Raw genomic sequence first — 25759 nt, forward strand, 5'->3', positions numbered from 1 at the left:
AATCTGCAGAATTTCAACAAATGTGTGTTTTCCAGCGTGTTTTTAGAGGTACCCTCACTATCTCTACTTCTGAATTGTGGTGTCCTTTAATAGATGTCGCTCATCAAGCATTCCAGGCTGCAGATTTAGTTTGAGACATGCAAATGCAGCATTTGAATACCAGAAGTCTTTCCTATTAAGGTATTTACTTGTCAATCCAAGAAAAAAAAATCCTAAAACACCCAGGATGTGCCTCAATAGATTTAAAAGTCTGGTCTCCATTAACATTACATTTACAAATAGTTCATTTAACAAACAGTACATTTAAAATTATCTGGATGAAGAGATTAATTGCACCCTCAGCAAGTTCGCAGGTGACACTAAGCTGGGGGGAGAGATAGAAATGATGGAGGGTAGGGATAGGGTCCAGAGGGACCTAGACAAATTGGAGGATTGGGCCAAAAGAAATCTGATGAGGTTCAACAAGGACAAGTGCAGAGTTCTGCACTTAGGATGAAAGAATCCCATGCACCACTACAGACTAGGGACCAAATGGCTAGGCAGCAGTTCTGCAGAAAAGGACCTAGGGACGAGAAGCTGGATATGAGTCAACAGTGTGCCCTTGTTGCCAAGAAGGCTAACAGCATTTTGGGCTGTATAAGTAGGGGCGTTGCCAGCAGATTGAGGGACGTAATCGTTACCCTCTATTCAACGTTGGTGAGGCCTCAACTGGAGTAGTGTGTCCAGTTTTGGGCCCCACACTACAAGAAGGATGTGGAAAAATTGGAAAGCGTCCAGCGGAGGGCAACAAAAATGATTAGGGGACTGGAACACATGACTTATGAGGAGAGGCTGAGTGAACTGGGATTGTTTAGTCTGCAGAAGAGAAGAATGAGGGGGGATTTGATAGCTGCTTTTAACTACCTGAAAGGGGATTCCAAAGAGGATGGATCTAGACAGTTCTCAGTGGTAGCAGATGACAGAACAAGGAGTAATGGTCTCAAGTTGCAGTGGGGGAGATTTAGGTTGGATATTAGGAAAAACTTTTTCACTAGAAGGGTGGTGAAGCACTGGAATGCGTTACTGAGGGAGGTGGTGGAATCTCCTTCCTTAGATATTTTTAATGCCAGGCTTGACAAAGCCCTGGCTGGGATGATTTAGTTGGGGATTGGTCCTGCTTTGAGCAGGGGGTTGGACTAGATGACCTCCTGAGGTCCCTTCCAACCCTAATTTTCTATGATTCTATGAAATGGCTTATAACGGGTTAGTACACAATGACTGTTTTGACAAACAGTTTATAACAATTGATAAGAATTAAGGCCAACAGGACAATGTGTTGCTTGTAATCATGGCCTATAAACTTCTAACAGTCTCTACTGATGTGCTTATAACCTGCTACAATACATGCCATTAATTTCTGTAACATGCTTCTAACATCTAATAATAATTTATTAACTCATATGTGGAATCTTGCTACCAAGTATGACGGAAAGTTTTTTCCATGTAGAGAAATACTGACTTGAAACAGCTCTGTTTAAAAAAATTGTCATTATCTTATGAGGAATAGATTTCTCCTTAAGATGTCCATAGAGCTTTCCCAAGAATTTTGGATGTTATATCCCTTTCTCCTGCCCTTTGGATGTGTAGGCTATTTGGAGTGTAAGCTCTTCGGGGCAGAGCCTGTCTCTTCATGTGTGTACATATGGCACATAGCACAGTGGGGCCCTGCTCTCAGTAGATCACCAGGCATTACTGGAATAAACGTAACTTGATGAATGCATTTTTCTTTAGTGACAAGTACCTGATAAAAGTTGATTTGATAGTTGTAAAGTTTAATATTCTTATCTTGACATTTTGTCATTACAGTAACTTGGGACATTCTTAAATGCAATGAACCTCTTGCACACCATTTTTGCATTTGATGATGCGTTGATAGAAGTGTGTGTATCCGTTGTCTCTGTAGAACAATCTTTCTGTGCTTCCTTAAGTGTTAGCAAGATCAGAACTTATCATGCATATAAGTATGCATCTGAGTGCTTCAATTTATTTCAGTGGCACTACATGTGAGTAGGGTTACACACCTGCCTAAGTGCATAACCCGTTCTGATAGTGTGGCTATCTGTCCACTTCCAGAGTCTGGAGCACAGCATAGCCGTCAGGTCTGCTACTGTCTCTGATGTAATGCTGCTGCTTCTTTCGCTCCAGCAGTAAGAGAGTCATGCCTTTAGCTCCAGCAGTCCCAGATCCAGGCCCCACAGATGGCCTCAGCAGGGTCTCATTGCAAGTGTTTGCAGGATCAGGGCCTTGGGTGTCCAAGCCATTCACGTTTGCTTGATTAATTCACATGCCAGGGGCACAGAGGGAAGCTCCTTGCATAGACAATCAGCTTCAGCTACTCTGCCTGGCTCTTGGATGCCCACATCATTCCATGCAAATATGCACACGCTCTGCCTCACCCTTCCTCCAGGAACCAGCTTTCTTGTTTAGTAACAATTCTCATTTCCTTCCATGAGTGCAAGGTGCTTTTTTGAGAATGTGTCATCACCACTTCAGAGCTGTCAGTCATGTGGAAGAGATGAGGCATATGACTGGTGTGTGGGTGACGGATGAATAGAACTTCAGACCATCTATGGGAAAAACTGGAGACAGCCTGATACAGTCAAAACACTTATAAATATCCAATATCCATGACTCTTCAGGGATCTTCGCCTTTCCTTGGGACGATAACAAGCCTCATTAGATCCTCTCCAATAACCTAGATATTGTCCATTGTGGGAGACAGAGGTGAGACTGACATTGTACTGGGAGACAACTCATTGTTTTTGCATCACATCACTTCATTTCTCTCAGGTAAGTGGAGAAGGAAAGCATTCACTGGGATTTGATATGACTGTGGGCTACTTGAGAAGGATAATTTAGGGACCGAATGCATCTGCTCTGAGTGATGATGATGATGATGATGATTTATTTGTATTACCGTAGCACCTAGGTCTAACATCAATGGAAGGTTAGAGGGAGTGGAGAGTTTCTCTGGGGTTCCCAATCTGGGACTGATTCAACCTCTGTTGCCAAGCCTTGGGCATCTGTGCTTGTTGATTTGTGATTGTTGTTGTAAAATCTTTCTCCCTTCTGGATTTCATCTCCTCTAGTGACCCAGCAGTAGCCTGTTGTGTATGAGATCAGCTGACACAGAACCTGTTTGCAGCTTGAGGGGAAAGGTCAATCAAAGCAGTTAAACATCTTCTGGGAAAGAGATTGATACCATTTCCAAAGCATCCCGAGGGATGTCACTTGGTACAAGAAACAGGGAGGTTCTGGTGGTCATTGTCTTCCATCATGTGCGACTGCCAGTGTGGAATGAGCTTGTGGGCTCAGTCCAATTCCTAGCAGGTGGTGTCCACATCACACCTGGCCCTGAGGAGCAGCTTCTTTGGAAGGCTAAGCAATGTACTGTGGTAGTGCCTAGAGACTCCAACAGAGATCTGGACCCCATTGTGCTAGGTGCTGTACAAACACACAAAGTGCCTGCCCCAAAGAGCTTATAATCGAAATAGACAAGGCAACAGGTGGTAGGGGAAACAGAGGCACACAAGGGGGGGAGGGATAGCTCAGTGGTTTGAGCTTTGGCCTGCTAAACCCAGGGTTGTGAGTTCAATCCGTGAGGGGGCCATTTAGGGATCTGGGGCAAAAATTGGGGATTGGTCCTGCTTTGAGCAGGGGGTTGGACTAGATGACCTCCTGAGGTCCCTTCCAACCCTGATACTCTATGATTCTATGATTCTAAGGGGACATGAATTCCTGAAGAGGGTATAGCAGCTCAGTGTCAGAGGCAAGAATCACACTGGACCTCCCAACTCTCAGTCTAGCATCCTCTCCAAGTCCATCAGTGTCAGTGAATTTACATTAGCAAAGGGTTGAGAGCAGAGTATCCCAAGCAATAGTGCACACATCTTGTAATGTTGTTACTCTAGGGTTATATTGTTACTCTAGGGTCTTCCTGGCACCTGATTAGCTTGTCACTAGTCAGTTGCACTGGTTGGCTGGCTTCTGCACTGCACTGGTTTCAGATATCAAGCTTCCTTAGAACGTGAAATAGCTGGGCTAAGAGAATTCTCAGTGAGTGGCAGCTTGATGGTTTCCATGTCCGCTTCCTTCTGGTTCAGCTCTGGCAGGATGAATTGTTCTACCCACTTCAGCTCTTGCAAAATTGATGTGTTCTGCCCCTGATGCCGAGGTTTTTCAGGACATCAGAGGTCTACAAGGGGTTGTTGCGTAATTATTTCGACTTTCACTTCTGAAATTTCACTTCAACGGTTCCAGTCGGTCTATTTTTTTGAAGCAAAATCTTTTTAAAATGATTGCCTTACTGTGATTGCACAATAAATGCCAAGGAATCCAGATGCATTAAATAAATGAGTTAAATAGTAACTGCACTGTTCAGGCACGATACTATAAAAAAACACTGGAAATCTGTTTAACCCAAATGGGCATATGCTCATGTGAGTTAACTGAATGGCCTGGCAAGATTGAATTTCATTTGCTGCTGCTGTTGTCTGCAAAACTACTAGCCATAGTTAAAAATCACTGCATGTGGTACGTATGTTGCCACGTTATTTGCACCAGTAAATGCCCAGAAGTTAACTTTATCTGACTACAATACCGCCCAAAATGGAGTGTTGCATTGACCCTTTATAATTTGTAGTTCCTTGTTATACAAAGTAAAGTGAATCTAGATTGATATTACCCAATTTCAAAAGAACACTGCGCTACTCTTACTAAATGGTGCCAAACCTTTACTAATCAAGCCATTCACAAAGGAGATGCTAAATGGTTGGGAAAAGGTTATTTGAGAAACTGATCTACCCTCACAACTATTGCTGATAGACAGGAACTCTAATTTTCTTCTGATGTAGGGCCAAGTTTTGGTCTTGGTTTTATCAATTTAAACACGGACGGTGCATGAAATGCCAGCTGGGGTTGGCTAGCCCCCAACCCTGTCCCTTCCACCTGAGGCCCTGCCCTTTCCGCGCCTTCCCCACATCAGAGCCTAACCCACCATAGCCACCGGGCCCCCATCCCTCCCGGCTAGCACCCCCAGCCCCAGAGTGCAGGGAGGATGGGCAGTGCAGCCCCAGAGCACCGAGAGGCCGGGTGGTACAGCCCCACACCGAACCAGGGCCACTGCACAGGGATGGAGCCATGCAGAGTGGGAAGCAGGAGAAGAGGGGCCTGAAGGCAGAGCATGGGCAGGGCCATGCCTGGCTGTTTGGGGAGGCACAGCTTCCCCCAGCCTATGATTTCCCCACCCATGAGTTTAAACAGGAGTAACTCTATTGAAATGAATAATTATTCCAAATGTATTCTGGTGTAACTGAGTGGAATTTGGCCTGAGGACTTTAGGAAGATGTGGCTAGGAGAGGAATTTGTGTAAAATGTTGTATCTGAAACATAAACACTAAATATCCTGTGCACAGAATAGAAAGAGATTTAAACTGAAAACCCCACCACTTTGCCAAAATCTCCAGTTTAAACTGTATATGCTGGTGTGAAAACTTGTCCCTTAGACTAAATCTGGTCAGTGAGCTTCAAAACTCACAGTAAAGTCACTGAATCATGTTCTAATCTGCCACACCAATGTAAATCCATGGTAACTCAGTTGACTTCAGTAGCATTACTGGATTCATACTAGTGTAAATGAGATTAAAATAGTCCGAATGTTACCAAATGATGTTCACTGCTACTTTGTAAATAAATTCCAAGTAAAATTTTGAAGAGACAAGGCAAAGTGTTATTAAGTGGAGCTGGTCAAAGTATTCAGAGCAAACAGCTTGGTTAGATTTTCCCCTTCTCTTTTCATATTGACCATGAACAGATCATGACTTTTTTCTTATTTGAAACTGTTTTTGTACAAACACCTATGGGTTGCTATAACCAGTTTCATAACAAGTTCCTTTGAGTATTCAATCAGAATTCACTATTTGAGCTGTGTGGGTTGTTCGCAAAGTTGCATAGTTTAGTTTCTGGTCTTTGCCAGGAGACCCTAATCATTATAAGCAAGGGCAGGGGAGTGGGGCAAGTGTAAAGAGATTGATAAATTGGTAGAAACTGCTCTGGAGAAGATCTGTTGGTTGAACCAACACAGGGATAATAAATCCCTCTAGGATTTATTATATCATAGACTTTAAGACCAGAAGGGACCATCATGATCATCTAGTCTGACCTCCTGCACATCGCAGGCCACAGAACCTCACCCACCCACTCCTGTAATGGACCCCTAACCTCTAGCTGAGTTGCTGAAGACCTCACATAATGGTTTAAAGACTTCCAGTTACAGAGAATTCACCATTTGCACTAGTTTAAACCTGCAAGTGACCTGTACCCCATGCTGCAGAGGAAGGCAAAAAAACCCCAGGGTACTGACTACGGCCCCCAACCGAGATTAGAGCCCCAGCATGCGAGGCACTTTACAAACACATGGTACGAGACAGTCCCTGCCCTGGAGCTTTTAATATAAACAGAGTTCCTTTTCTGGCCCTGTCTTATCTGTTGTTCTCAAACTGTAAGACATTTGGGGAGACAAACAAAATTTTGACCACAAGGCTGTGGAGATAACATTTTAAGTTCCTATTTAAGGCGTTTCTCACTCCAGCAAATCTTGTTGATTTTATTAGAGATACTTACCTTTCTCTGCCTGGGATGTGAGTTTCAAGAGGGGATTATTTAAATATGTTCTTGCTTTGTCATAAACTATGTGGGGTTTTTGTCAAGAAACAGTCTCTCTGATCTGGGACATTACTAAAGCTGCAATCCCATTGCAATATATTGACTATAGAAGATCTGTGCAATAGCCACTGATAGATACAAAGATTTGTTCAGCTGTCTTTATGGATGGCAAAATGTACCATTTAATTGGTTTGGAAATCCAAGAATCTACCCAGGAGCCAACTTTGGTGCAGATCAATATCTTTCAGTCTTAGCCCCCACTTGAAAGAAAGCCTCCAACTATTCCCAGTGCTGACCAGTAGAATCTGGCCTTGCTGGGCTCCTTTCTTAGCTTGCTGTAACAGCAGAAGCTGCTTAAACCCAGAGACTAGAACAGGGACTGAGATCCTGGTGATCTAGGTATTATTCCCAAATGTGAATGGCCTTTGGCAATCACTGCACCTTTCTGTGCCTCTATTTCCTCCTCTGTGAAATGGGATGATGATGGTGCTCACCTCCTTTGTGAAGTGCACTGAGCACTCTGGCTGCAAAGTGCGAGGGAAGAGCTAGGTGTTGATTAGTAGCAATCTGGTAGTGTTGACTAATTGCTGTTCTTGGGCAGATGTTTGCTTTTCTTCATATCCTTTAAAAAGCTGTCTAAATGAGACATCTCAGTATTGCACCAGAAGGTCACCCCTCTCATCCTAGGGCTGGGTTTTTTAGATTAGTTATGGATTACATCTCTTTATCCATGGTATCTTTGTGTCATGAGAGATGAAGAGGTTTTGCTTTATTGACCAAATATTTTATCTACTATATTTGGTATGCCAGGTCATAGCTGATAGATAGATTTCAGGAAAGGGCACAATCAAACAGCTTAAATCTCTTGGCGGTTAATTTTTATCATGATGTGCAGAAAAAGGGCTATTCCGATCCTTGTCAGAGAATTTTTTCAGATGGAAGCTATACACTAGGCTCCAGATTTTTCAAGTGCTCAGAACTCAGAGGCACCAGAACTGGGGGACCAGGGGGCCATGGCCCCATGACTTTTTAAAGTACGAGGGCTATGCCCTCCCACTTTGTATTGGCCAGGAGGGAGGGAGCGGAGAGGAGGAAGCAGGGGGCGGGGTCTTGGGGGAAGAGGCGGTGAAGGGGTGGGGCTTTGAGGGAAGAGGTGGCAGGGGGCAGGGCCCTGGAGGAAGAGGCAGTGTGAGGGCAGGGCCTTGGGGGAAGGGACAGCGCAAGGGTGGGGCCTCATTTCAGGCACCAGTGGCCCCCCCCACTTTTAGGGAGCTTCCATTGCCCCTGTCAGAACTCACCATTGGATTGGATTTTGAGAGCTCACCAAAATAAAGAGGCCAGGTTTTCGAAAGCATTCAACATCTCCCTTGTTCTCTTTTGTGCTAGCCAGCAGTAGGCCTGAGGATGGAGAGTGGAAACAAAGCGGAAATACTTTGGGTATATACAGCTCTTTCTTGTCAATCCTTTACCATAGTTATGGCAATGCTCTTATCCGGGTACATGCAGCTAGAGCGAAAACATCCAGCCCTAGTGAGAAGGCAGACATGACCTTAACAGCAAGCAAAGAGGCAAGTGCCCATGGCTTAAGTACCTGAGTAAGTCTCAGAAATGGCATTTAGATGTCATACAAACCCAGAAGGGGAGTCCTATCCTCAGCGAAGCTCTGCAGAAGTCAGTGGTGAATCATAGAATATCAGGGTTGGAAGGGACCTCAGGAGGTCATCTAGTCCAACCCCCTGCTCAAAGCAGGACCAATCCCCAACTAAATCATCCCAGCCAGGGCTTTGTCAAGCCTGACCTTGAAAACCTCTAAGGATGGAGATTCTACCACCTCCCGAGATAACCCATTCCAGTGCTTCACCACCCTCCTAGTGAAAAAGTTTTTCCTAACATCCAACCTAAATCTTCCCCACTGCAACTTGAGACCATTACTCCTTGTTCTGTCACCTGGTACCACTGAGAACAGTCTGGATCCATCCTCTTTGGAACCCCCTTTCAGGTAGTTGAAAGCAGCTATCAAATCCCCCCTCATTCTTCTCTTCTGCAGACTAAACAATTCCAGTTCACTCAGCCTCTCCTCGTAAGTCCTGTGCTCCAGCCCCCTAATAATTTTTGTTGCCCTCCTCTGGACTCTTTCCAATTTTTCCACATCCTTCTTGTAGTGTGGGGCCCAAAACTGGACACAGTACTCCGGATGAGGCCTCACCAATGTCGAATAGAGGGGAATGATCTGCTGGCAATGCCCCTACTTATACAACCCAAAATGCCATTAGCCTATGGTGCTACTTTTCCTTCTACCAGCTGAGGATCTGGCCCAGAGACTGTGAAATCCAATCATTCTTTTTTCCCCTCCCCTCTGTGCAGGGCTCACTGGCTTGCCGACAATGTGCGTAGGGAAGTGCACTCGGATTCTGGGCCCATGCCTCATTGCCTTGGGTGTGCTTTCCATTGCTGCCAACGTGCTCCTCCTCTTCCCCAGCTGGATGTGGAGCTATCTGAAGGAGGGCCACATCACCAAACAGGCTATGCAAGTGCCAGGAGTCTGGGGAGGAGGCATAATTGTAAGTGGTGTGACTTCTTTGCCCTCCTTTCCCTTTTCCCCAGCATGTGTGCACTGTCTTGGACAGAACATTCACCAAGGGAGTCACAGGACCAAGGCACAGTGTGTCCAGTGGGTAGGGCATGATACCACTGGCCTGCTGGGTGTCTTTGGGCAAGCTCATTCCCCACTCTGTGCCTCAGTTTCCCCATCTGAGAAGTGGGGATGTTGGTAAGCTGGGGCACTGTTGGGCTCCATGCTACAACCCCTGGCTGACATTCTATGGGCTGTGTTAGACAGCAGGGCAGACTGGATGATCAGGGTGACCCCTTACAGCCTTATGAAAGGCTTCTGGATGTCATTATGTCCCCTTTTTCCTTGGGGGAGGGATAGCTCAGTGGTTTGAGCATTGGCCTGCTAAACCCAGGGTTGTGAGTTCAATCCTTGAGGGGGCCATTTGGGATCTGGGCAAAAATTGGGGATTGGTTCTGCTTTGAGCAGGGGGTTGGACTAGATGACCTCCTGAGGTCCCTTCCAACCCTGATATTCTATGATTCTATAGGGCTTTGTATGCTGGTGGCTGACACTAACATACTTCTCATACCTACATACTGTATAGGCCCTGACCTGAAGTCAGCTGAAAGACTCACATCAGCTTTAACAGGCTTTGGATCAAGTCCTAAGGGTAACAGAAAAGAAAATCCAGATAGAAGATCACATATTTACAAACCTCTTGGAACAGTTAACAGATTAAACTAAGTAGTCCTTTCCTCCATAACGTCCTCAGTTAGTATAATGACCATTAGCAAGAATCACTTCCATGTCGCATGGGCAGCACATGAACCGCCAGCTGGGGGAGGCTAGCTCTCAGCCCCTTCCCTTCTCCCCCAGACACCACCCTTCCGCCCCCTCTGCCAGATCCCAGAGCCCCACCACCACAGCCACCCACCCGGCCACAGCCCCCCTAGTCCTGGAGCGCCAGGAGGGAGGGCAGGCAGTGCCACCGCTGGCCCCCCCCAGCCCTGGAGTGCCAGGAGGGCGGGTGGTGCGGCCCCAGCCCCTGGAGCCGGGCTGCAGAGCAGAAGCAGGGAGCCTGGGGGCAGAGCATGGGTGAGGCCATGCCTGGCTGTCTGGGGAGGCACAGCCTCCCCCAGGCTATGGTACCCGCCGCCCATGCCATGTCGTCATGTTGCCCATCTGCTTGGTGCTAGTAACTTCTGTATTTGCTAATCCAAACTTCTCCATGCTGCTCTCCAGGGAGGCCATTTTGGAGCCTCGCCAGGTTCACGGTGACACATCAGGCCACTGAGTGAAATGATCATTATCTTCTAAGAAAGCTGCTCCAGATTGGCAACGCTTTGCTCTGAACCTCGGCAGTGCAATCAGGCGCCCTGGCAAGGACTGGGATGGAGTGGGGTAGCCAACAGTAGTCTAATAGTATATTTGATGAATTCTGGGATGCTTTTAAATTAACTTTTCTTATTGTTTGCCTAGCTCGGCTCCCAGATGGCTACTGGTATGTTGTGCTAGTGTCAGTATAACTAGCAAAGTCTCCTGCACGATTGTTTGCAATGACTCCTCGGCTGGTTTTAAACAGTAGTAATACCATTTTGCTGCTAGAGGAAAATCAGTTCATGTGGCCTCATTGATGTCTTTGGCAAAATTCCCATAGACTTCAGTGAGTCCAGTATTCTACCCCGTATCGCCGGCTGCTTTAAAGGCATGTGTTATGTTCATAACTGAGGCACACAGACATTAAGTGATTTTGTCTTTGTCGAAGCCCTGGTAATAGAACTCAGGTGTCTGTAGTCCCAGTTCTATTTCACTGGGAATTCATCTTCCATTTTGCATACACCGATTTGTTATGGTTTATTTTTATTACTGTAGCTCCTACGAGCCCTAGTTACAGCCCAGGACTTAGGCGCAGGGCTCTGTACAAACACACAATAAAGAGATGGTGGTGGATAACAGATTCTAAATGCTGGTCCTTCTGACATTTCTAACTTTCCATATGCAGCAAAATGTTTTCTCTAAAAGAAAAGCACATGCTCATAACCAGCCACCTAGATGTTGCAGACAGATATTAGATTGACATGGTACAGCCTAGTGCCAGGGTTCTAACTTTAGCCTTAATCACACAAGGAGCACAGCACGAGCCAGAACCTCCATGAATGACTTCGGTGGTGCTCTGCATAGGCATGAGGATCCGTCCACAGGTCTTGTTGCAGGATTTGGGATCTTTAAGACTGGGATGAAAGGTAGTTCATAAATGCTCCATGCTGAATAAGGGAAAGAACTAACTGCCAGCTCTTGGTGCCAGCAGACTGGATTGTCCCATTCATCCTGAATCGTCCCATTCATCCTGAATCATTTCCTGCTCTCTCAGGTTCTTCTGGCTGCAACTCAGATCACGGCTGTTGGGTGGCGCTGTGGCCGTTCCTCCGACTGCAGAACTTGCCGGAATGTAAGACAGAGATTCCTTTGACTTGTGGAAAATGTTCTTATTTTAGCTGCAGAACCAGACTCCAGACCCACAGTTCTGGAGTTAACAGGCCACACCTCTCTGTCACTGGGTCGCCAGATTTAATGGTGCTGTGTTAGCGTAGCCCCAGAAGGGAACGAGACGTTTTGCAGACACGTAGAAAGAAAAATTCCTTGGCTTATGTTCCAAACAGGCCACTGTTTAGATAGGGAGTGAGACAGCCCAACGAGCTGCAATTATGTGGCAAAGAGAGGAAGGGTGATCCAGTGATTAAAGCACTAGCCTGGAACTCGGGAGACCTCGGTTCAGGTGCTTGCTCCACCCTGGACTCCCTGTAGGGTTGCCAGGTGTCCGGTTTTTGACCGGAACACCTGGTTGAAAAGGGACCCTGGCGGCTCTGGTCAGCACCACTGACTGGGCTGTTAAAAGTCCCGTCAGCGGAGCAGCAGGGCTAAGGCGGGCTCCCTGCTTGCCATGGCTCCATACAGCTGCCGGAAGCAGCGTCATGTTCCACCTCTGGGTCTTACGCATAGGGGCACCCAGGGGGATCCGCATGTTGCGCCCTCCCAAACTGCCACCTCCGCAGCTCCCTGGGAGCTGGCTGGGAACCACAGCCAATGGGATCTGCAGGAGTGGTGCCTGCGGACGGGGCAGCATGCAGAGCCGCCTGGTCACACCTTTGCCTAGGAGCTGGAGAGGGGACATGACGCTACTTCCGGGAGCTGCTTGAGGTAAACGTCACCCAGATCTTGCACCCCGACCCCCTCCCATGCCCCAACCCCTTACCCCAGCCCTGATTCCCCCTCCCACCCTCTGAACCCCTCGATGCCAGCCCAGAGCAGCCTCCTACACCCCAAACCCCTCATCCCTGGCCCCACACCAGAACCCGCACCACCAGCCAGAGCACTCCCCCCCGCACACTTGAGCCCCCTGCCCCAGCCCAGAGCCCCCTCCCACACCCTGAACCTCTCATTTCTGGCCCCACCCTGGAACCCACACCTCCAGCTCAGAGACTGTACCCTCTCCCACACACTAACCCCCTGTCTCAGCCTGGAGCCCCCTCCCATACTGTGAACCCCTCAGCTCCACCCCACAGCCCAGAGCCCCCTCCTGCACCCCAAAATCCTCAACCCTGGCTCAACCCCAGAGCCTGCACGCCCAGCCAGAGTCCTCACCCCCTCCTGCACCCCAACCCCCTGAACCAGCCCAGTGAAAATGAGGGATGGAGTGAGCGGGGGGCAAGGCCTCAGAGAAGGGGTGGGGCAGAGGCAGGGCATTGGAGGAGGGGTGGGGCAGGGCAAGAGTGTTTGGTTTTGTGCGAGTAGAAAGTTGGCAAGCCTAACTCTCTGTTAGGCCCATCAAGGGAAATTTGGGGCCCCGTACACCATGTTCGCTGGGGCCCCACCCCCTCCCATTTCCCATCAGGTATAGGCATTTTTGGGGGTCCCCTTTGCCCTGCTCTTGTCAGCCCTGCTCCTTGTATGAGCTTGGGTAAGTCGCTAAATCCCTCTGGGCCACAATTCCTCCTCTGTGAACTGCCTCACAGGGGCGTTGAGGCTAAAAACATTACAGCTTGTTGGGGGGCTCAGCTACTCCAGTAATGGGGGCCAGATTGGTACCACAGCTGGTTGGTCTCATGGTTTTTTTGGCCCTCCCCTCATGCACTGGGGTGTGAATTGCACAGCACCAGAGACTTGCAGTCAGCGTATTTGTGTGGGGTAGGGACCACATGCCACCAACACAGCGATTCACGTTCTGCCTCTATATTTTACTGACAGCCCCGAGAGTAGGAGGGTTTTGATGAGAGTGATGATGCGCTGCTCGGTAAGCTAAGCCCCCATTTTGCAAATCCCCTTTATCCGCATCTCCGCACCCACCCGCAGGTTTAGGGTGCTGGGTCTCTAATGGTAAAAAGGACACAGCCCTTTCTTCAATGCAGATCTGAATGATATTGTCACAAGAGCTTGTGTGATAACAGGACCCTAGTTATCACTCACTGCTCTGTCCCCACCAGCTGTTCTGTTAGGCAGGACAAAAAATAAAAATAAAATAAAATAAAATAAAAAATCCCATGCTGGAGCTTGCGGTTTGCCTCTGGCCTGCAGAAGCAGGGAACCTGCCTTTCTTGGCATTGCAATCCTGATGGGAGTTTCTGATCCTTAGGCCTTTTAAAAGGGACATACCTGACAGTGCCAGGGAAATAGCCAGTGTACCTGCCCTAATGGAGCTGGAAGGGTAATTTCCCCTAGCCCTTTCCCAGGGTATCTCATGCAAATCCAGCTTTCCGGAAGAGTATAAAGCAGCATATGCTCCCATCACAGTAATCTTGTACACTAAGGCCAGGCTTTCAAAAGGAGCCACTGAATTTGGGCACCACCTGGGCCTGATGTTCAGCGGTGCTGAGGGCCTGCAGCTCTCATGGCCTCCAGCTGGAGTCACGCATGCTCAGCACCTCTGCAAATCAGGTCCACTTTTGCAAATGGCCTCAATGCCTCACGGCTGAGTGTGGATGAGCAAGTTGAAGTGGAGGAGGGGACCCACAACAGCAGCCTTGCCTCCTCCCAGCACTTTGTGTTGGATCATGCCATGGGACTGATTTGATTATTTTCTGAGTGACTTCCTGTGCACATATGCCCAATAATGTGTTGGGAGGGGGTTAAGTGCACAGGGTCTTCTGCCTTGTGTATTCTCTTCCAGCACGCAGCAAGCTGCCGATCTGATCTGTCCATGTTTTGAAGTCATGGCACGTAGCTGTAACTGGTGGTGCAAGTTGCAGGGCAGTGGGGGATCAGGACTCATGTTGCAGTTGTAGAGAAGCTCTGGCTAGGAGCCGAGACCGTTCTCATCTGCAGTGACTCCTTTGGTTAAAGTCATACAGGAGCTGCAAGCGTTTCCCAGCTTCTTCCGGCAGTTGTAATTGCAGCATCTGAAGCCATTAGAGTTCATTTCACACCCTTGGCAGTTTCTTGTTGCTCCAGTCTCTGCTAAGGGTAGGCCCAGCCATGCGGGACTCCTGACATTTGAGGAGAGAAGCATGATCACCTGGAATTACAAGTTTGTTTCTGTGTCTTTTACCCACAGATGTTCCTTTCCATTGTATTGTCGGGGCTGGCGTTGCTGGGATCTACTGCTTGCTTTATCCTTTCGGGTGTGGGCTTGACAAACGGACCCCTCTGTCTATACAACCAGACGGAAGTCCCGCAGTGGGATTACCCTTTCATAAACATGGAAAACCAGGCCTTCCACACCAGGTAGAAGGAGCTTGTGTGATGTCCAGGCAGCAGTAGGGCTAAAATACCCACAGAGCTTCATCTCTTCCCTTAATCCAACAATCTGAGGAAGAACGTTAAATGATTCAGCATTCAACAGACTTGGTAACATTGAGAACGAAGTTCTCCTCCTGATCAGGAGCATTAAACCAGCATTACAGCAAGCTGGCTTGCCAGGAAACAGGGAGTGGAGTAGTCCAGGATGAATGGCCACTAAAGATGACCTTAAAATGGGGGACTAGTGGGGGCTTATTCCCTCTTATGGTTTTATAATACATAGACAGGTCTGAAAGGTGATTTTAAGGGTGGGGGTTTTTACCTGCTTGTTTTTTCCATTAGATCAGGTCCAGTCTAGCTGGGATGGCTCTGCAGTGCCTGGAGAAACTGAAATTATTACATTAACAAGAGCCATGTGCTCAAGCTGAGCTGATGGCAGTGTAGGGCATCTTTAGCATTCCATGCTTTTGCTATTTAACTTCAATGGCTACTGAATATTTTGGAGGAAGGAAATATTTGTTGATGTTTTATAATTCAGACCTGATAGCTCACAATACACATATCTGAGACCCCTACGAGGTCCTTCAGAAAAGTCAAGGAAGGTCTGATCAGATTCATGTTATTTTTAAAATTACAAAATTAGCAGACTGCCTTTATCCATCACAATGAAGCAAAAAGGGAACACATGCCCCCCTCCACAAACACACTTTTTACACAATCAACTGCATGTCACCCCTTCAGATGTCTTTGTCCTATCACTGTCTCATCAGAGTCTCTCTTTAAGGGCTCAGAATTATTTGTATGACCAATCTCTCTGGAATTCAGTCTGCATTGAGCCCCCGAATGTCGTAGCCTGGAATATTTACTTCTTCTCTGTTCTGCTGGTCATCAGCGTGGTTGAAATGGTCCTGGCTTCTCTTCAGATCATCAATGGCTTCTTTGGATGCCTCTGTGGCTTATGTGAAGGCAAATAGGTAATTTCAATTCCTAATAACTCTGTCACTGCTTTTCCTCATCTTCTCTGTGTGAATGGTGCCACCAAGAATTTCAGGCAAAAACTCCTGCAGGCTTTCCTGCATGATCTGAGTGCATCATCTTATTGCCGAGACTTTGCCCAGGTGCAATGCACAATAAGGGCTTGATTCTGCACAGAGTGGGAGTGGAATTATGTATCAGTGCAAGGTAAAATGTGGTGGACAGGGCAGGAAGTGGAGGACAGTGTGAGAGCACGGCTGGCTGACCCCAAGTTACACCTTCTACTGGATTGGAGTAAAGGGTTAGGAGTCTATCTATAGACCAGCTGTGTGAGAGGCAGCCGTGGGTTGAAGTGTAGTGTTCAAAGCAGATGATGGGTAGCGTAGCGTGACCAGATGTCCCAATTTTATAGGGACAGTCCTGATTTTTGGGTCTTTCTTATATAGGCTCCTATTACTCCCCGGCCTGATTTTTCACACTTGCTGTCTGGTCACCAAGGGTAGCGTCTTGACCGAGATACATCTTGTAGTGCACCATACTACACTGGATCAACTGATATTCTCACTGCAGGCCCACAGTGGTGGTACAGTGTAATGGGGCTCTGGAATGCTCAGATGTAGCCAGTGCTCAGACAGGGCTGAGGCATGCTCCCCTAGCAGCCCTTTATCCCCACACTGTTAGGTCAATCCCAGCATTAGGAACCCAGTAGTAGAAAAAGATCTCCCTGAATATTCCTTCTAGGCAGGGTTTATTTCAGCCAGTGACTAATGCTAGTGGAGACAGGCAAGAATGTGATGATGGATTCAGCCAGTAGAATGAATCAGGCCTTGTCTTGATGAGGATTTTAGGTAGGCTTGGAAGGATTCAATTTTTTAATCAGTAAATGTCAATTTCACCATACACACCCACATGCTGCGCGCATGCACACCCCCCGCACATACGCACACACACTGCTGTGCCTGCACACACAGAGCAATAAAAAAACATTCCTATCACTCATAACTGAAATTTACAGACAGGCAAAATAAGAAAAATGCTGCTTGAAAACATATTAGTTTGATTTAAGAATATTTATTTTGTATATTTTGATGTGAGAGAGACAATTTGTTTTAACAGTTTTGAATGTCACCGTTTACTGTCATTAAATAATTATGATTGATAATTTCCCACAACATTTAAATAAATAAAAATTGGTGAAAAAATTTGAACTGCCCATAATTTTGCATAACTCTGAAAGTTAAAATAGATACAAATCAGAAAAAATGCTTTAAAATAAATATTGATCTCATCCATCAAAATTTTAAAAAAATTCTGCCACATTTAATTTTAGCATGTGCTGAACTGATCAAGCTAAAACTGGTGGGGGAACCCTACATTATTATTTGACTTCCTAGAAGTGTTAACTGTGGCTACTTTGGAGAAAAAAAAAAAACAAACCTACTTAACACCAATTGAGTGAAGCTAGCTCTGCAAACCCACCATGTTTCCCAGTCACACCCAGTCCTTACCAGGCAAGAGAGGGAAAGCTGAACAAAAATCCAGTTGTAGTAAAGCCTTGTCTAAACTGAAGATTTTCAAGCAATCAGTCAATCTTCTAATGTTGCCCTGTGGCTGCTCCACTGACGTTAGCGCTGGTGGGAGGGCTAGTATGTACTGGCTGCTGTCATTTCCACTGCTGTGCCATCGGGGGTTGCTCTGAGCACATCTGGGAAGCTGTGGGAAACAGATAATTTAGAGATGGACTATCCTTGCTTTCCTCCCACTACAGGTGAGGCTAAAGTGCTATCCTCTAAGCTGATCTGCTGTTTGATTTTGGTGCAGGTTCAGTGCACATCAGATTCCTGTGTTGCCTGGATTTTGCTGTGCAGAGTAGAGGTGGCATTTACAAAGGGGTGATCATCCCAGAGCTTTGAGCCTTTACATCAGCTACACCTGTGCAAATATTAAACCAATTGTGGTCTCCTGGGTAGCCATATTACTCATCACTACAAGGACATTTAATACACACTAGAATCACTGCCACCATTTTATACCTGGGTGGCAGCTAGAGCTGGATATCAGACTTATGCTTGTGTGATGGAGCTTCGATGTAGTTTCTGTATGAACACATTGTACTGAATTGATGGGGCCATTATATGAATACCCTTTGATTTCTACAGGCGCAAACCCAGGAGGAAGCGGAAATAATCCGTGCTAGCTGTCTACCTTTGTCTGGGAAGGGTGTGATGTCCCTTAGCGCCAGATTCAGGAAATGTACAGACCCTTTGTCAAGGGAAGAACACTGTGCAAGTCTGGAAAGAAGCCAAGACCTAGGGCACTAGACACGACAGATTCTGCACATGCAAGGGATTGCTTTGAAGAACAAATGAATCCTGCGTCATCTGATCTGGGTTCTCTCACCCTGTGGTTTCATCTGTGCTGAGGCAATGCCTCTAACTAGTGGCTTGAAACTGGCCTGTCTGAGGGCTGCTGATTAACAGAGAGACTATGGATGGACTATGTGACCCTTGAGCTTACATTTTTCTTAATGACAAAGAGATGGAAGGAGGCATCACTTGGGACCAATAACCTTTCTGACCTTTATTCATCATAACAAAGCAAAATAGCCATGAACCCCATTTTTTCCTGTTTGCACAACCCATATGACTGTAGCCTATGTAGCGATATTTATAGTGACATTAGTCCAAAACGTGGTTTATTTTTTATTTTATTTAATTTATTAATCTAATAAATCTGAATTTAGACATACTGAGTTGGAGCCTTCTGGATGCTGCCATTGGGTTTGATCATTATTTGGCATCTCTGAAGAGTGAGAAACCAATTCCTGGACTCTGGGTCAGGACCAGTGTTCTCTCTAATTTTTTCCATCCATGTGTGGAATAAATTGTTAGTGCACTAAGGTAATGTGCGGATGTATGCCACCAACAGAAACAAAACACCTAGATATAATATATATTTTAAAAAGATATTATAGGGATAATTACTCCAGCCAGGACAGATTAGGCATTTTAGAACTCACTACTCAAAGAATTAAAATTAAATGGAAGAGAGAAATAATTATGAAATGTGTAGACCAGTTAAACAAAAATACTCTTTGAAAGACTAAAATTACCGACAATATATGTGCATTGCAGGAAGTACCAAGTAGTAACAACAATAATACAAGTATGTGTTGGGAGTGTGTGAGCTGGCTGCTGGGGAAGTCCGAGACCGTGCGCTGTCTCTTTAAGGCACTGACTCAGTCACTCACCTGGAAGGCTCGTTCAAACCTCAGACCACAGCAGCTGTCTCCCGCTCAGAGTCCTGAGCCAGGCTGTCCCCTCTCCCCTGCTCTGTGGAGATGGGGTACAGGGGTGAGGGAAGGGGGACACCCTGACATCAGCACCCCCCCTTCTTCCCCTTCTGCAGGAGGGTCCCAGGAGCAGCAGCAACATGGCTGCAAAGTAGCGGGGGGGGAGGGGCACCTAAACACATGCTGCCAGATGTGCACAGCTCTGCTAATCAAGTGCGCAGCCCTTGAATCACTCCTGGGCAGCTGCCCGACCGCACAGCCTAGAGGGTACACCGGTCAGGACTGAGGGATGCTTTCTCCAAAGGCAGAGTGAATAAGTCATCCCTTCCCCATTCCCATATCTTGTCAGCCTACAAAGGCTAGAATGATGTAGTTTATGACTTGTAAACCCAATGCCCATTGAAGTCAATTGGGTATGTCCATTGACATTTAGTAGGTACTGAAACAGATCCATGCTGAACTGCTGGACAGAACTGATACAGCCACACTGTTTACATGCTGGATATGTTTTATTGGACACTTTTTGTCAAAAGACTACACAATTTTTAATCATGAGGTAATGCCTATCAAAGAATGAGATGACTTTAAAAAATCAGGCCCTGTCCTTCAACATTAAGGCAGTCTGGGACCATTCATTTCTCTCATCGTTGAGGCTAAAATTTTGTCATGGTTATTTTTAGCAAAAGTCAGAGACAGCTCATGGCAATAAACAAAAATTCACGGAAACCCATGACCTGTCCCTGACTTTTGCTAAAAATACCCTGGGCAAAGGGGACAAAGAGCACTGCCGGGACTTGCATCTTCTCCAGCCCCTCTGCTGCTCCTGTGACAGGGGCTGACAGCTGCTGCTCCAGCCCCAGGGGAGCTGACCCAACCCCAGCTGCTGCTCTGGCAGCCCCAGGGCTGACAGCTGCTACAGCCCTGCCCCAGAAGTCATCACAGAGGTTCTGGAAAGTCACAGAATCTATGACCTCTGTGACAGAGTCATAGCCCTACTCACTGTGAATTCAGAAGTCTCCTAGAAACCACCAGAGGGAGCTAAAACCACAGCACCTGCCAAGCTTTGCTATGGCTGCTTTTCTCCATCCTTAGAAGGCAAAAGAAAACTAATGCTATTGCAACTTTCTTCTCCGAATCGGTTTGTAAAGGAGCTTACAATACCACACATGGCAGTTTTAGGGGGACAGGGGAGCAGGGAGTTAAAGGGTTAGAGGGATTGTCTGGACCAGGAGTGGTGTCTTCACCTCTAGCCAGAATGTGATGGAGAGTCCAGGGGCAGGCTGCCCACATATGTAGAGTTTTCTAACTCACACGCCTGTTTGCTAGTGTAAGGGGACCGTTGTCCCCTTACTGACATTCAGTGGGGGTGTTTTGTTTGGCTAGCTCCAGTACTAAAAGTAAGAGGTAGGGTCAATGGGAAATCAGGATCCTGAGACTGAGTCCCCAGGAACAATGAGGAGAGACCAATGCTCCAGATCAGCCTGATTGACAGGGCGGGCAGGCTATTCAGGGAGTCAGGAGGGTCCCATCCTCTGTGTAAGCTGGAATTGCCTGGGTCAGACAGAGTGGGGCCAAGGTAAGGGGAAAGCAGGGGCCTAAGCTGAGCTAGGAAGCAGAGCTGTGCCAGCCAGAAAAGCAGCCCAGGAATCAGGTCTGAGCTGGGAGCAGAGTCACAGAAGCAGCCCACAGAGCAGACTGCGCTGGGAGGAGAGCTGCAGCAACCAGAGCCAGGGGGCCAGAGACTCAGCCCAAGGAGCTAGAGGCAGAGCAGCAGCAGCAGCGCTGAGGCAGAGTGGTGGAGCTGGAGCAGTCCAGAGCTGGGTGTGGTGAGCAGCTGGGGAGAGTGAGGGGGGACCCTGGGCAGTGGGCCCAGCACAGGTAGATACCCCCAGCCAAGACACCTGGCAGGCCAGACTTGGAGGGGGATCGTATCCCCGACAGGGCAGGGGCAACACTGGGAAGAAGGGTCCTGCCACCTAAAGCCTGAGAGCTCGTGGCCACTGCCAGAGCAAGTGTCTGGCCCACCATATCCTTGCAGCACAGCCAGGGTCTGAGAAGGGACCTAGGACCCTTCAAGGAACAGACTTAAGTTCCTTCCCTTATATTCCAGAGACACTGGTTGTGATGCCCCTGTGCCACAGAGCAGGGTGACATGTTTGCCTTTAACCTTTTCCCATTTTTTCCTTTTTTTTAAAAAAAAATTGATTGCTGTTTAATAAATTGTGGCCCAGGAAGGTGGTAAAGGAGAGAAGCAGGGGAGGGGTTTGGGTTTGCTCCTCACTCTGAACCCCAGCCCCTCTCAAGCCCTGTGGGTTCTTACCCTCTTCCCCCTTGGGTGGGGTACTTGCAGTCCTTAGATGCTGGGGAAGGGAGTGTCCCTCCTCAACTGGGACTGGGGTAGGGTCCCCCTTATTTCAGTTGTCTGATTTTCCAAGTCTTACAGCACACCTCCAAGCTCCAGTCCTCTCTCCTTCTCTGTCTGCCTGAAGCGGGGGGGAGGGGGGGGGTTATGAGGTTCCTAACAGGGCCTTAATTGACTATAGGTGGTCCAATCAACCTCTAGCCACCTTCCCTAGTCTACAGAGAACCATGCCTTAATTAGCCTTGAGCTTATATATTTCCCCTCTAGCACTCTCCTATGGCTCCCTGGTCCTTCTGTATCACACTGCTTACAAGTTTTAGGGGAGCAGGGGGTTAGAGGGATTGCTCTGACCCAGGAGTGGTGTCTTCACCTCTAGCCAGAATGTGATGGAGAGTCCAGGGACAGGCTGCCCACATATGTAGAGTTTTCTAACTCACATTCCTGTTTGCTAGCAGGCAGGTAGAGTCTTTATCTATTACTTTTGGTGACATCTTCAACTCTACCTAAAAAATTAGCCTCTCTCTCATATCTCTGCCTGCTTTCCAGCCCCTTAGATGGCTATTAATCTCCTCCCCTCAGTGATAAGGTCAGAAATATAGTGCCTAGATTTAAGAGGTGGCAGCACTTGGGATGGGTCAGTTTAGTGGTCACAGCCGAGTAGCCCAAGTGGAGGTTTATCATTATCAGTAGTAATAAATAACCATTAGCAATTTACTTCCATGCTGCTGTCCTGCCATTCAGTCAGCTTCATGGACCCCCAACCCATCCCTTCCAACCCTTGCCTAAAAACTGCTGGCAAAATAGTCAAGGCCCCAGCCACACTTCCAGCATGATGCTCCTCCTACCCAACCTCCATTAGCTATATAGCTTTACCTCTGCTCCCCTCCCCAAGCCTATTCTCTGGCCTTGTCTCTCTGCTACCCATCCCCTTTGCCTCTCTCACACACTTCCACTCTGACCCCTAAGCTTGGAACAGCCTTTCCCTCCCTCTGTGCCCATCACCCTCCTCTTCCAGAGGGCTGGTGGAAAACTCAGCTTGTGCCAATAGTTCCAAAAGGGATAACCCAGGTAATTACAGGCCTGTCAGGCTGACATCAATCCCAGGCAAGATAATGAAGCAGCTGATATGGGACTTGATTAACAGAGAATAAAAGGACGGTAATGTAATTAATGCCAAGCAACATGGGTTTATGGACAATAGATCCTGTCTAACTAACTTGGTATTTTTTTTATGAAATTATAAATTTCGTCGATAAAAGTAATAGCATTGACGTAATGGACTTTTGTAGGGCATTTGACTTTGTACCACATGACATTTTGATTAAAAAACCCTGAAGAGATAAATATTAACATGCCCGCATTAAATGGATTAAAAGCCGCCTAACTGTTAGATCTAAAATGTAATTGTAAACGGGGAATCCTCATCGATCAACCACGTGCGTTTCTAGTTGGGTACCACAGGGATAGGTTCTTGGTCTTACGCTGTTAACAGTTTTATTAAATAAACGGGAAGAAAACATAAAACCATCACTGATAAAGTTTGCAGACCTCACACACATAGTGGGAGTGGTAAATAATGAAGAGGACAAGTCATTGGTACAGAGCAATCTAGATTGTTTGGTAAGCTGGGCAAAAGCAAATGTACAATACATTTTAATACTGCTAAATGTCTACATCTGGGAACAGAGAATGTAGGCCGTTCTTGCAGGATAGGGGACTCTAGCCTGGAAGGCAGTGACTGTGAAGAAAATTTGGGAGTTGTGGCAAACATGAGGTCTCAGTGTGTTACTGTGACCAGAAGAGCTACTATGATTCTAGGATGCATAAAAGGGGGATCTTGAATAGGAGTAGTGAGGCTATTTTACCTCTGTATTTGGCATTAGTGTGACCGCTGGTGGAATACTGGGTCCAGTTGTGGTGCCCGCCGTTCAAGAATGATGTTGGTAAATTGGAGGAGAGGGCTGAATGAAGAGCCTCAAGAATCCTCTTCTTTTGTACGGCTTGGGTAGATAGCAACAATTACAAATTTATATCTAGATTTGATAGTCACACATTGCTGCAGCAGTGAGCTGGTGAATGTCCTTTAGGCCCTGGCAAAAGAACAAAGGGGACACTCAGATATGATGTGCTCCATTGTTTTTGCCTGGTGACCACAGTTGCATACAGATGTTTGCCTCATTTTCCATTTAAAGAGGGTTTGTCCACATCTCCCATGAGATGTCCTGATAAGATTCAATCTGCACCAGCCTGCCCGACATAAATCAAAACCAGGTGATTCCTTGGCAGGATTAGTGATGAGCTGTTTGTTTTGAATGGTCAAAATGCTCCATGTGGCTCTCCATTGAGCCTGAGCATCCAAGTTGGATGTAACGCTTGATGCGGTTTCATAGAGGGTTGCAGGATTTTTATCTTGTCTTTGGCAGGTTCTGCAGGTCATCGTGCAATGGGATGCTTGTGTTTGCACTGACATGGTTGAGAAAGCAAGATGTCTGGGCAGCTCTTCTAATCTGTGGAAGCTGGATGTGTGATAGGACCAGGAGCCAGTCGATTTGAGTGCCCCTGACACTATGCGCATGGTGTTATTGAGTTGTATATCATGGACTTTAGTGTGACTGCTGTGAGACCAGACTGGTGCACAGTATTGAGCTGCAGACTGTACCAAGACAATTGTTGCAGTTCATAAGGTCCGTGGCCTGGAACCCCAAAATGTTTTGGCCAATTTCCTGATAAGCACGACATGAGACCTGACCTTATCCCGGGTGTTTTTGAGGTGTTGTCAAAGGTCAAACTCCGGTCCAGTATAATGCCAAGATACTTTGGGTTAGCTTTGTGGCTGACGCTTTCGCCACAGAACTGCACATCGAGTTTGGCATTAGCCATTTAATTGTTCAGATGGAAAGTGGTCACTATGGTTTTTTTCGGGTTAGGCCTAAGCTTCCAGCCCTGGAAATAATCAGCTACTGTTATAAGATCTTGGGTTACGCGCAGCTGATGGTATGGAGGCTTGTGGGCTTAGCAGCTAGGGCAATGTAATCTGTATACATGAATTTCCTCAACTCTGTCGCTGGTATATCCACGGTGTATAGATTAAAAAGTATCTGGGCCAGGACAGTGCCCTGCGGGATGCCCAAGTTAAGAGTTTTTGGTTTACTGATCTAGCCATTAAGGCAGAGGTGGGCAAACTATGGCCCACAGGCCACATCCGGCCTGCGGGACCGTCCTGCCCAGCCACTGAGCTCCTGGCCCTGGAGGCTGTCCCCCGGCCCCTCCCCCATTGTCCCCGCTCTCCCGCAGCCACGCTGCCGCGCAGGCAGTGCTCTGAGCGGCGGGGCTGCACGCTCATGCAGGGCAGTGCGGCAGCTTGTCTGGTTCTGGCCGGGCGGTGCGGCTGCCAGACTTGCTGCTCTGAGCAGCATGGTAAGGGGCCCGGGGCCGGGGCCTGGGGGTTGGATAAGGGGCAGGGGATCCCGGGGGCAGTCAGGAGACAGGGAGCAGGGGGCTGTTGGATAGGGCAGAGGTTCTGGGGGGTGTGCCAGAGGATGGGGAGCGGGGGGGGTTGGATAGGCATGGGAGTCCTGGGGGGCCTGTCTGGGGGTGGGGATGTGGACAGGGGTTGGGGCAGTCAGGGGACAGGGAGCGGGGGGTTGGATGGGGGGGTCCAGGGGGCGATTAGGGGAGGGGGTCTCAGAGGTGGGGGTCAGGGGACAAGGAGCAGGAAAGGTTGGATGGGTCAGGGATTCTGAGGGGAGCAGTCAGAGGGCATAAAGTGGGAGGGGGCGGATGGGGGTGGGGGCCAGGCTGTTTGGGGAGGCACAGCCTTCCCTACCCGGCCCTCCATACAGTTTTGGAACCCCGATATGACCCTCGGGCCAAAAAGTTTGCCCACCCCTGCATTAAGGTGTATCTTAAAGTGGTGGTCCCCAGTCATCACCACCAAGAGGTGGATCGTTTGCTGGCACTGAATAATGCGGGAGATCTTGAGGAGGAGGCCCTGTCTCCAGATGGCATTGCATGCCAAGGACAAATCAACAAGCGTGATCCCTGTCTTCAACTTACATTGGAATTCTGCCTCAGTGTAGCTGGTAAGTGAAGCTACTTGGTCACAGCAGTTCCTCTTAGGGCAATAATCCTGCCTGCCCCG

The 25759-nt window shown here is 47.7% G+C and overlaps 2 protein-coding genes across 2 annotated transcripts in view; both read left to right on the forward strand.

Moving 5' to 3' along the window:
• UBXN7 (UBX domain protein 7) overlaps nt 1–25759 on the forward strand; it is a 157569-nt gene that overhangs the window by 91608 nt on the left and 40202 nt on the right. The gene's annotated exons all lie outside the window — the stretch shown is intronic.
• TM4SF19 (transmembrane 4 L six family member 19) lies at nt 9087–18508 on the forward strand. The gene is made up of 5 exons (XM_074964194.1): nt 9087–9263; nt 11628–11705; nt 14805–14974; nt 15774–15963; nt 18124–18508. Exons 1-4 carry the CDS (start codon nt 9087–9089, stop codon nt 15961–15963), a joined length of 615 nt encoding a protein of 204 aa, XP_074820295.1. The 3' UTR covers nt 18124–18508.

Source organism: Natator depressus, chromosome 9, assembly GCF_965152275.1.
Source record: "Natator depressus isolate rNatDep1 chromosome 9, rNatDep2.hap1, whole genome shotgun sequence".
In the NCBI taxonomy this organism is placed as follows: Eukaryota; Metazoa; Chordata; order Testudines; family Cheloniidae; genus Natator; species Natator depressus.